Source organism: Patella vulgata, chromosome 1 (assembly GCF_932274485.2).
Source record: "Patella vulgata chromosome 1, xgPatVulg1.2, whole genome shotgun sequence".
Classification (NCBI taxonomy): domain Eukaryota; kingdom Metazoa; phylum Mollusca; class Gastropoda; family Patellidae; genus Patella; species Patella vulgata.
Window position 1 is genome coordinate 74,203,838 of NC_065879.2, and position 13,139 is coordinate 74,216,976.

At 33.4% G+C, this 13,139-nt stretch overlaps 2 protein-coding genes across 3 annotated transcripts; one reads left to right on the forward strand and one right to left on the reverse strand.

The window, feature by feature from the left end:
• Positions 1 to 599: 599 nt before the first annotated feature.
• Positions 600 to 9,701, reverse strand: LOC126811851 (zinc finger protein 239). Of its 2 annotated transcripts, XM_050537810.2 has the most exons (3): positions 9,579 to 9,701; positions 9,252 to 9,371; positions 600 to 8,383 (listed from the first exon to the last, which is right to left on the reverse strand). In XM_050537810.2, the coding sequence occupies exon 3, from the start codon at positions 8,333 to 8,335 to the stop codon at positions 7,163 to 7,165; it is 1,173 nt and encodes a 390-aa protein (XP_050393767.1). In that variant the 5' UTR covers positions 8,336 to 8,383; positions 9,252 to 9,371; positions 9,579 to 9,701; the 3' UTR covers positions 600 to 7,162. The 2 variants fall into 2 exon arrangements, with proteins under 2 accessions (XP_050393767.1, XP_050393756.1); XM_050537799.2 differs by having other exon boundaries at positions 9,252 to 9,695.
• Positions 9,702 to 10,009: 308 nt separating this feature from the next.
• LOC126811746 (zinc finger protein 600) lies at positions 10,010 to 12,670 on the forward strand. The gene is made up of 2 exons (XM_050537629.2): positions 10,010 to 10,185; positions 11,196 to 12,670. The coding sequence occupies exon 2, from the start codon at positions 11,251 to 11,253 to the stop codon at positions 12,643 to 12,645; it is 1,395 nt and encodes a 464-aa protein (XP_050393586.1). The 5' UTR covers positions 10,010 to 10,185; positions 11,196 to 11,250; the 3' UTR covers positions 12,646 to 12,670.
• The last annotated feature ends 469 nt before the right edge of the window (positions 12,671 to 13,139 follow it).

Sequence of the window (13,139 nt, forward strand, 5' to 3'; positions counted from 1 at the left end):
GCTGTGATTGCCTTCTTCTGGACCACAATAGTAAATGTGTTGTGCTTGGAGAGGGGGGGGGGGTGAGAGAGAGAGATGGTTCAAGTTTATTTCACTAATTCGCTTACGCGTAGGGGTCTTTCACAGTGGGAGGAAACCAGAGAACCCGGAGAAAACCCATGAGGTTGGACAGGCGACTCTACTCCTTGTCACGTACAACCGGAGAATCGAACTGACGTCAGTTGACTCAATGACAGACCTTATGTACAGCACGTATGTCCTAACCATTCAGCCATCCAACCCTTGGCCTCACGGTATAACATAATCATCCACAGCTTTTCAACAAATGACAATAACATCACCAACCCGTAAATGATCCCTATGAAGATTGTCTCCTTGCACTATGTTTAATATTGATAGAGTGGATTAAAGCATATCAACAGTCTCAGGATAAGTTTATACACAAACTATTTTTGAGCAAGGGCAATAACTGTCTCAAATCATTAGTATTCAGTAGGTAAAACCATTAAAATAAACTAAGTGGATGAAACAAGAGCAATAATTCTTTCAAAAGAGGGGTGAATCTTTGCATTTATAATAAATAAAGAAAATTATACGAGATAAATATTTTTATTAGCAACATGGACATAAGCTTCAAAAGCTGATTTTAGAAGAAGAAAAAACTAAATTAAAACAATTCTTTGAATTCAAAAAATAAGGCTATGTTGGATTTGATAATAAATCAAACAATTGTAAAACAAATGATTGCATGGATATTTGTATTAGGTGTTCTAGAATGAATTGACAGGGATAAATTATTGGCTTATAAAGTCTTACATTGACTTTTATAAATCAAATCTAACATAGCCTGTAATTCGGCCATGATTCAATCCGGTACTGCACTATTTTTTTAAAATTAAATCTCAATTTACCAGATCTTTTAACCCATCTAATTGTTGTTTATAACAAAAGTCTGGATAATTGAGACTAAAGTGCAGTCTAACAAAATAAAAATACATGTGATTTCATCACAGGGATAAATATTATGTAATAATGGACGTATAAACATAAACACTGCATGTTTGAAGCCCCAACATAACAGAATAAAAGTCAAATACACAGTTTAAGACATACACAATCAAATCAATTAATTCCCTAATGTACGTTATGGCCATTTAAAATTAGGTAAATTACATTATGGCCATCTAAAATTAGGTAAATAAAGTAATAACTATTCTGCTATCTGTTTTATATTGAATGAATAAAATGGGTATAACGTCCTACTTTTCTGTTCCTACAGGGCTAATGAAGACTGGTATCTTTTTTGTACAAGACGGTACATTTTCATAAAGAATTTTTTTTTTTAAATATGATGTGTATAATTACATAATATCAACACTGTTTAGATTAAAATGGTATATTTCTTTGAGTTTTTAGATATGAGTTCTCTGGATCATTATGCTTTTAAGACCTTTATTACCAAATTTCATATGTGAATTATCTGGCTTGTTATGCCGTTAAGACTATAATGAATAATATAATGAACAAATAGCAATGGCACAAGTTCTCCTTTAATATCTCCATTACAAGCGATAGTAGTTATTATACAATGTGTTTTAACCATTACCTATTGCCTACACTACATCAATAGCATTGAGAAATTCTAAACACATGTATCATTGGAATTAAGGTGTTATTTTCTAAGAGTATTTAAAATAAATTTTGTTATGCTGGGAGGGAACTATATATAAAACATTATAAAATCTGATAAATATCTTAGATATTTAGTACTAGCAGAATTGCCATTTATAATCCATGTCATGCATACTATAATGCTTACATACATGTAGTACACGCTTACATTATTTGTAGTATACATTTACATTATATGTAATCCACACTTAAGTACCTGAAGTACACACTTCTTAATTACATGTAGTACACACATAATTACATGTAATACACACTTACATTACATGTAGTACACAAAAATAATCCATACACACATAGCTCTACAAACAAAAAATGGTAATTGTAATATTTTGATTCTACCTTAAAAACAAACAAATATATATTTTACATAGAGCTGCTTCCCTCAAATATGTTAGTTGAAGTTTTTAAGGAAAAGGCTGTTGGCTCAGATATTTATTGCATTATTTAAACTTAAAATTTCTCCAAAATCAAACTCATTGATCAGAGAATATATTTTGTTGAAAAACATAATATACTCTTCAAAAAAAAGTAGGGGATATTGAAATGCAAATACCAACTGCCAAGGGATCTTTTACGTGCACGCCAATGTGTACACGGGACCTCGGTCCTGCATCACTGACAAGGGAGAACCACGCTGGAAAATCTGGATGAACTTTCTCGGCCAATGCAGGGATCGAACACCCGACCTCCAGGCTAGCGAGCTAGCGTCTTACCCACTTAGCCACGTGATCCCCGTGTGGGGAAGAAGCACCATGACTGGCGGAATAGACTTGCATATTGTTCAAGGAAGGGTCACTGGTGTGTACTACCATGACCACATCCTGGCACCTATAGTTCTGCCCTTTGCTCAACGTGCAGGTCGACATTTCATCTTTCAAGATGATAATGCCTGTGCCCACTGCTCGTGTCTTGAATGACTACCTCCAACGTCACCATATTGTCCATATGCCTTGGCCAGCCATGAGTCCTGACCTTTCCCCTATAGAGCATGTCTGGGACATGATCGGGAGACGTTCGTCGACATTAACAGACAACACTGCAAGAATTGGCCGTGGCACTGCAAGAGGAGTGGCAATCTGTCTACAGAGATCTTCTAATATCTCTGTAACAGATGACTGTTTCGACACCTGACGTCACATCACACGGTGTCAATCATTGGCTCAAGAGCACGGGCATTGTTTACATAAGACATCACTGATTCGGGCTAAATGGTGAATTTTACTTATTTTAATACCAATTTACACTAAATAGGAAATGATTTTTACCTACAAATAATTCAAACCTCTTTATTTTCTTTTCCAATAAATGAAAAAAATGTTTTAGAATTTAATTTGACAAAGAAAAAAGTTAATATTTGGGACTCATTAAGTCACATCGATGTCATCCTTATCAGTGATTGTAGCGGCCTAGCGAAAATTCACTGTTGATCAGTGTGGAGTGGGTCAGATTGCCCCAAATCATGATTGGACAGTTGATTAGGAGCATGCCACAATGAATTGCTGAATGTCTGAGGATTGGTGGAGCAATTACTCATTAAGACAAAAATCAAAAAAGTCCATTTTCACTTTTGACAGTGTATCTCTTTGCGGGTGAAATGGGGCCGTCCATATGAACTGTTTATGTTCATGTGTAGGCAGTTGGCCTTTTATTAACATACATTGGTTACCTCTAATAAAAACAGCAGTGCATTTCCACAGTTTTGTATTATTTCTGAATATCCCTTACTTTTTTGGAAGAGTATATAAAGCACAATATTCAAAACTATATACCGGTAACAACTCTCAACAAAAATTTGTGGAAAATCTAAATTAAATGTCAAAATAAAAAACTAAATCAAAATAAAACAAAATCATAAATCAGCTTGCTATGCAATGAAACATACACATCTCCACAACCGTTTTGTCTTCATGTCATAATTACATATAAATCTTACAAAATACAAAATAACATAATCTATAAAGTGATCAAGGGCACTAAATCTGAAAATGATCAGAAATTGGATATAGATGTTTTTGTTTTAGTAAACTAGTTTACTTAAAATCATGACACCCTCCATGAATTATGTGCCATAACTTTTCAAGTTACAAGTTTAGTGCATACACAGATATCAAGTAAAAAGCTTAACGCACAATTTTTTACGAATACTATTTATAATAATCTTCATTTTGTTTCAATGGCATTTAGTAATTGAACTAGAGTATACAGGTCACAATTCTATGGAATACAATTACGGCTTATTACTGAGCGACTTTTCGACTAGGCTTCTCTAGTCATTATCAAGCAATGATAATAAGCATTAATTGTATTCCATAGAATTGTGACCTGTATAATAATCTTCATTATATGACACAAAAGGCATAAATTAAGTAAACTACAACAAATGATGTTTTCATAAATATTAACCAACAATCATACAAAATGCACGCAATAACATACAATATGCATTATGCACACAATTACATGTACCATACGGTATCGTCAATACACACATATTTGATGGACTGATTATCATATAATATCAAGTCATTAATGACATATTTTCATAACATAACATTTGATATATATTTTCTACATAGTCAAGATCCCATAGGAAGTTTAAACAAGCTTTAAAATAATTACTTTTAAATATTAAAGCCCCAACAGCCAGAATATAGGTTAAATACAGTGTTTAAGACTATACTCAATCCAATGTACTTTTATTAAAAAACATTAGTCAAATCATCCAATTCTATGGTCATTTTAAGTTTACATTGTTTTCTATTAATATTACACTGCTATCTTTAAATCCCTCTTCAACAAATATATTACCAGTGGATATATTAATTGCAAGGTTTTCTACAGACCAACCCACTGTGTAGGTGAAATAACTTCATTTAAAGTCTGCTTCGACAATGAAGTGACTTTACTCAGTTACATAACAACAGACTGTCTTTAAACATTAATCAGAGTCTCACAATTCAAGATGATTTTTTTATTAGTTTCTAATAATAAATCTCTGACATAATTCATCTACATATGATACAACTGGATTTTTACCCAAATAAAACATCTGAATATCCACCAGACATGAAAACGACAACCACAACAATTTCAACAAGCCAGAAATAAAAAAATTAGTTTTGACAATGAAGTGGAAGTGGTTACATTAACTCATGTTCACCAAATGCATCAGGAGCACAACAACAAAAAAAACTTTAAGAGTTTTAAAGTGATGCAATTAGAAACGATTCTAATATTTTATAGAATTGATAGGTTATATTGCATTCATGGTAAAAGGTAAATGCAAATTTTCTCCCAAATATTAAATAGCAAACAGGTCATACTTATTTAGATACTTTCCACCATATGATAGGGATGTAACTATTCTCATTACTCACTATAAGTCACTTAGTGATGACAAAAATGTGTCTAGTTAGCTGCAAATGATCAGGATGATTTGATAATGATATATGTCAAACATTGCAGTTGATTTGGTACCTAATGGGTTAAAGGGCTATTTTTCTTTTGATGTATGCTTTAAAAGAAATACTGACTTGGCTTAAACATTAAAAAAAATCATTTTAAAGTGACAAAAATGCTTAGATAGAGTTTTAAACTTTGGCAATCAGAGCTTTAACACAGGGTCAGTTAAAAAAATTGTTGCGAATCTAAGATATTTTCTTGGCGAAAGAGATAATGAAAACTGAAATATATGAGGAATTTCCATCTTGAAGTATTAGCTTACTTCACTGACCAATTAACTATGTTCCTTATGTGTACAAAATCTCTATTACAACTGCTAACACACAGATATTTGGCCCATAATGTGAAAAACATGTTCTGAAAGCTTTCCTATAACCATTTACATGTTGTGAGAATTGAAACAGAAGCCGGAAGATTAAGGGATGGTGGACGATATAATTTTCATTAATGCATTAACAATACAAAAATCCACAATATATTGCTATTATTGCAATATTCTAGGACTTCAATCAAGGAGACTTGAAGAAGGTGGTAAACTCCTCAATAAGACTTATATGTGAAACAAGTAAATTTGAATCATTGTAACGTCAAGCTTATACTATGTTCAATAAAATACAATAATCTTTCAGAGCATATTATTAGGGAAATGGAGATCCGGTCACACTATATTTAGATAATTTTGCAGTATCTTCAATGGTCAATTTTTTTTACATATTGCAATACATTGATTTATTGAAATTACTGTTCAGCCCTAGGAAGAAGACACCATGATACAATCTTCAAAAGTTTTCACTATGTTTTCTGTTTCAAAATTTGTTCAAGTAGAACTAAAATTAAGAAGCTCACTAAATACTAATTATACAAAACAGAGATTTTGAACCATGATATTTTATGTTTACAATAGCTACACATATTTATATAGACTGTACTTGTTGTGTTCCGAGGGAGTAGAAATCAGATCTTCTCAAACATGTAACTTATTGCCATGATCTGTTGATTCAAGTCAGTAAAAGAGATTATTTCAATTTGCAATGACTTGCCATAGCAACAGATGTTTACTTTCTGTCAAGGGCATACATTTGACCAGATCTGAACTGTAAATCCTGTCACTGCGAAAAACATGAATTGAAATGGTGTTTAACATCCTACTGTTCTGCTCCAATTGGGCAAATGAAGATGGGCATATGCCGTACAGTGTGCTAGGAGGGAAATATTGAATTCTAACTGCCACTGGTTCTTTTATGTGCACAGCAATGTCTACACAGGACCATGTTTTTTTCATCCCCTCCGCATGACTATTCATTGTCCTTTTCCAGGGCCACCTTCCTGCACAATTGACAAAGGGGAAACAACATCAGAAAATTCTGACGAACTTTTTCAATCAACACAGGGGCCAACATCCTACTCACAGAGCCATCATGGCTCCACTGCGCAAAAAAGGTACAGTCCTTTACTATAGTATGATAAAGTGAGACCTAAAAAAAAAAATAAAACAAACAAAAAACAAGTCTTAATATATACATATGGTCTGTACACACAAACACACAGTCTAATATCTAGACTGAGTATTTAGATGTGAAGTGTAAAAATCTTCACAACAAAAACTGACCTATTTACACAAATCACTATGCAAGCTTAAAAATGATCTGTCAACTCTTAAAACAACCATTTTGTTTTACATTTACTTCAATAACCTTACTTTGGATATTTTAGTATGTTGTGAAGAACAGGCTTGATCAAGGAGGGTAAAACTGTGAACCTTTTTAATCTTGGTTTACAACTAACACATATTCTAATCTCAACAACCTCATACTAGGTCACTAACAAATATTCAATTATAAATTCGGGGGTATTTTTTAATACAAACACCCAAAATATTTATACATTTAAGCACATTATAAACGAAGACTGAGCATTACAATCACGTTCTTTCTGTTTATTAGCACGTTGAAAATTTGAATGGAGAATCAAAAGTTTTCAGAAATCATGAAAACCAGTGGTTGGTTTGTCACAAGTTCATAACATGACTTTGGATGTGTTGTTTTATGGTCTCAGAATTATGAAAGGTCATGCCACAGATTTGACAGCGATATATCTGTTCTAAAGCTATGCTGTGTCCGACCAAATGTTTCTGTAGCGACTCTTCATCACTACACATCTCTGAACAAATTACACATTTCACTGTTTTTTGATTTTTGCTGTGTGTTTTTAAATGAGTGTGTAGATTTGGCAAACTATCAAATATTTTTCCACAAATGTGACACTTATGGTTGCGATTCTCCACATTTTTTTCAAAACTGCTTGATGCTTCTGGCATGGTCGAAAACCTCAAACTATCCGGCGACATTTTTACAGCAGGCATCAATGGTAATTCAAAATGACTAGGAAATGAAGAACCAGCAAAATTTGGTAAGGCTAGTTGTGAGAGCTGCGAAACTTGATTTAAGCCAATCAGATTGTTTGGTTTCAGTGACTGCTCAGTTTGTTCATCTCCATGGATACGTATGTGTGCTTTCAATGATGCTTTCTGACTAAAAGATTTATTACAGATGTTACAAGTAAAGGGTTTTTGTCCATTGTGCGACCACATATGGACTTCGAGGTTCGATTTTTGACTGTAACTCTTCATACACACCTCACATTTAAATGGCTTCTGGTCGTCATGGGTACGTATGTGTGTCTGTAAATTACCGTTTTGATGAAATCTTTTACCACATAGTGGACACGCAAACGGTTTTTCACCAAAATGAAGTTTGATATGAGTTTGTAAATTGCCTCGCTGGGTAAAAGATTTACCACAAAGATCACATCTGAATGGCCGCTCGCCATTATGTGTTCGCAGATGGGATTGTAAGTTGCCTTTCTGTATGAAGGCCTTGTCGCAGTACTCACAATGAAAGGGCTTCTCTCCTGTATGAATTCGCAAATGCATTTGAAGGTGACTGTCATGGGTAAAAGACTTACCACAGTACGAACATTTATAGGGTTTATCACCAATGTGGCATTTTAGATGAATTTGCAAAGTTAAATTATCCGGGAAAATCTGTCGACATATGCAACATTTGAGTATTTTAGGATCTTCATTATCAATTAGTATGATGTCATTACCAGCCACTGGTGGCCCAAAATGATTGTTAACTGTAGAATTATTTGGAGAGTTCATTACTTCTGGTGAATTCATTTTCTTTTTTCTTCTTTGGGTGTCTGTTTAAACTTTTTTAACATAAATCTAAATAATAAAATAACAATTGAATTATACATACTATACATAGTAAACAAAAATAGGAAATAGGGGTTTAAGCTAGATATATACTGTTGTGTACATCCTTGACTGGTTCTGGTACAAGTGAGTAGAAAACATAGTTTGTTCGTAATTTTCCATTACATGATTGTAAAAAATAATCACAAACTCATTACTTATTGACATGACCTCCTGAATTAAACCAGTGAAAAGTGACTACTATATTTTCCTTAGCTGTTACCTCAAAAAATTTCAGTGGTCATAAATTTCATGATGTACATTCCACCATCTTTCTTTTATTCTTCAAAGTTTGTGGTGTGTCAGTAACACTATTTCTAGTAAAACATTTTCATAAAAAAATTTTGCTTAGGAATTTATCGACTCCAAACAAAAAAATTAAATATCAGTAGGACTTTTTACAATACTGCTACTAGTAGTACTATGATACTCTTCTCTGTTCCCAGTTGCATTTTGTCCCCATATCTTTCAACCTTACAAACTTGATCCACTCTGACATGAATTGAAAGGAAATTGTACTAAACTTACATAGTACCGAACCTTCCAGCAGTGTTTTATGCATATATATTCCTTACAATATTTCTGACACATTGCTATGTTATCGATCTTTGATTTGCAGAGTGGGCAAATCATTTGTGGTTAAATTAAATATCAAGTGGGACACATTTCATTTATTGATTTCCCTATGTGAAATCTAATTGAAGTGCTTTTATGATGTAAAAATGCGAACCCACTTCCATTCAACAAACATCATCAGTAAAAGATAGAAGTGTCACGGTATCATTAATCTATAGGCTACTCACTAATATTATGGTGTTTGTAAAAATATTACACTTACAGTTGGTGTTGTAACATGTTTTTAATAGGCTCAGCCATTCATTCACATCAACTTGAAAGTGAAAGGTCAGGAAGATATTGTCCACACTGACCCCAGTCGTTAGTAGTTCTACTCTTTGATCTCTTATCATAAAACGGTCATTTAAATTTCAACTTTCAAAATAGCAAAATGTAATCTACATGTAACTCTATAACTATAAGTACTGAAATATATAATTATAAGGCCTAACGCCCTGAATATCAAACTCAATAAAAAAAAAATCGTCTGCTTTTGAGCTAATTCAAAGCTTTAATATCTTACGAAAATCCCAAAACACTTGACTTATACCTCCGCTAAAAGTTTCTTCATTACTTAATGTATCTTAAAAAGTTATCAAAATTTATACACTGAATAAAATTGGAGAAAATTAATGCAATTAAAAATTCTTCAAACAATAATACGCCATCTTGGTGTAGCTTTCCTTTTCCAGTCACAAATTTTCACATTACTTATCTTTTGAAGCAAACTCTAAAGTAGTAAATAAAATAATAAACATTTCATTGGATACACCCTCGCATAGGGTTTTATGTATTTTCCTAGAGTGGGCAACGGGCTGTAATTACGCAGCCCTAAAGCCTAACAAGAAATAAACTCTCTTACTTGCAGAGTTCGTCTTTACATTACAAAAGATGATGTCTGCACGTTGACGTACACGACATCTGAACTGAGTGTCTGGTAGATGTCGACAAAAGAAATAAACCGTAGTTAGTTCCCTTTGACCACTTCAGCGTTTATTGGCAACAAAATCCTGAATAATAATGTCATTTTGGAGGAACAGAACTCGGCGATAATGTTACCTACGGCAGTGTCAGTCTTGTTCAGAAAGCACCAATGTATCCCTTCTAAAAGTTTTGTTGACACCAATACGGTTTTGTCGGATTATTATAGGCTACAGGTATAAATTACATGATTAGGGTTCATATAACTACCGTACCTATTCACCTATTGTTTTACATCCTATTTTAAATCATATCCACCCTTCTTATATATTCAATAATATTGTCTATTTGGTTAGGAAATGATGGAAAATCCATTCTATCAAGTTTCTATCCAACTCAGTAATGATTGTATAAGCTAAAGGCAGAGGATATTTCACACCTCTGTTTGTTATATTTGCTAACCCTAATCCACATGTTTAGGCCTATGCCAGGTATTGACTATTGTTTAAATCAGGCTGTGAGATAACAGCAGGCCTAGGCTAAGTAAGCATCATTCAAGCGCTAATATTTGGGACCTAGAAATTGACACAAATAGGTCGCAACGCATATAATAATGTAATGTGAATGTATATAAACTGATTTACATTCAACCGTTTCTGTTTTCACTGTAATTTCTAATCAGTTATGTTCGGTGAAATTGAATGGCAGACTTTAGCGTCTGGTTATTCCAGTCTACACCTATGATATTTATTACGCATATGCTCTCCAGATAAGAATATAGCGTCACCATTTGGCATGATTTGTGGAATATTTCTAGCCGCGTTCTTTGAGTCCCTTGTTCCAAATGGCGCTGAATGCATTATGGTACACAATTCGTGTACCAATGGTAAAATGTTTATTTTGTCTTGGATTTCAGAAACACATCTTTTCCCTGTAAGATCATAAGACCAATGTTGATTTGAATTGACAAATAATTTGAGTTTTCAATGTCGAAGATTTTTGATGATATTGAGTTAAGAGACTTAGCTACTTTATAATAAGCTCCATGGTGTGGCTAGGCTGAAAATGTGTTGCCTTTAGTAGCATGTGGCATTTAATTGCGGTTGATATATTTAAGGACACAAGAACTGAGTCTGTGAATTGATATCACAGCCACATAGTTACATATCCAACTCTTAGTCTTATATAGCTAACTTCTGTATTCTATATGCAATATCTTTTATATGTAAATTAATTTTTATTTCAGAGTAAACACCTAAGGAACTACAAAGGTTAAAAAAGCAAAAAATGTTGTAACTGAAATGGATGTGAAATCAGAATCATGTGGAGAAGCAACAATAACTATGTTATCATCTGGGTCATTAATCAATAGTGCTCAAGAAACAAATATGGTGTCCAAGGACAAGCTATGCAATGATAAATCATCATTAATCCAAAGTGTTAATGACACTGATGTTGTATCAGAAGTGGGATCGTTCAGTGAACAACCCATATTAATCAATAGTGCTCAAGAAACAAATTTTGATTTTGAGAAGAGATCATGCAGTGAAATATTATCATTAATCCCAAATGCAGAAGAAGCAGAAAAAGTTTCTGATTCTAGATCATCCACTGAGAAACACATATTAGTTCATAGTAATGAAGAGATAAATAATATCGATCTACAGGGGAGATTGTGGGATGAAAAATCTGCATTAATTGAAAGTGCGAAAGACACACAGACAATTTCTCAGGCAAACTCTGCATTAATTGAAAGTGTGGAAGACAAGCAGATAGTTTCTGTGGCAACATCATCCAATGATAATCCAGTAAAAATGCAGACAGTTGTTAAACGGGAAAAAATTCACCATTGCAATATTTGTGGAAAGTCATACACAACCAAAAAAAGTTTAAAAGAACATTCCACCCTCAGTCATTCAGATGAAATTCAAGAATTAAACAAATGTGACGTGTGTTCAAAAGTATTCAATAGAAAATCCTATTTAGAAATTCACATGAGGACTCATAATGGGGCGAAACCTTACAAATGTTTGGTATGTGACCAGGCATTTAGTGTAAATAGTTCCCTTAGTTACCACATGCGTATTCATACTGGAGAGAAACCGCATAAATGTCATTTATGTACGCGAAGTTTCATCAAGCCGAGTCATCTTTACCGCCATTTACGAACTCACAGTGGAGAAAAACATCACCAATGTGATTTTTGCGGGAAGACTTTCTCTGAAAATTTCAATCTTCAAACTCATATTCGAACGCACAAGGGGGAGAAACCATTTTCTTGTCAATTGTGTCCAAAATCTTTCACCGACAGCAGTTCACTTCGTAAACATGAGAAAACGCACACTGGAGAACGCAATTACAAATGTCCAATTTGCAGCAAAATGTTTTTGAGAAATGACACTCTCAATGTTCACTTGAAAATCCACAATGGTGACAAATCATTCCGTTGTGATATTTGCCATAAAACATTTGTACAAAAAGTTAATCTTCAGAGTCATATCTTGACCCACAAAAATCGTCAACATAAATCCACTAAGAGTTTTGATAAGTCACAATCTAGTCTTGGAGAAAACAAATTATTACCCATCTCACTAGCACCAGATTCGTTACCTGAATTACCAGAAATAGTAGTAGAGGGGGGTGATATAACTCATGACATCAATTTGTATGATTCAGACAAATATAATATAAACTGAAATATATAAAGTCAAAGGAAAAATAGTAGTATTGATTTCTTTTTTCCACCCAAATCAGGCCCCGAGTTCACAAAGCATTCTCAGATTTAAGTTAAGAATTTACTGAAAATCATTCGCCTTATTTTAACTAAAATATAGCCCTTTATAAAACTTGTGTTGTTTTAATAAGAAACTATGTGCAAAGTTTTGTGTATCTGGATCAAAAATATTTCACATCAACAGTGATTAAAAGTTGATTAAATTCTTAACTTAAAGGAGCTAAGTCGCTAATATTTGGGACCTAGAAATTGACACAAATGGGTCGCAACGCATACAATAATGTAATATGAATGTATATAAATTGATTTACATTCAATCGTTTCTGTTTTTACTGTAATTTCTAATCAGTAAGGTTTGGCGAAATACGCCAGTATTCTCAATCGAATTTCAATCTGTAGCGACTGGTTATTCCAGCCTACGCCGATAGTATTTATTGGGCATGCTCTCCAGATAAG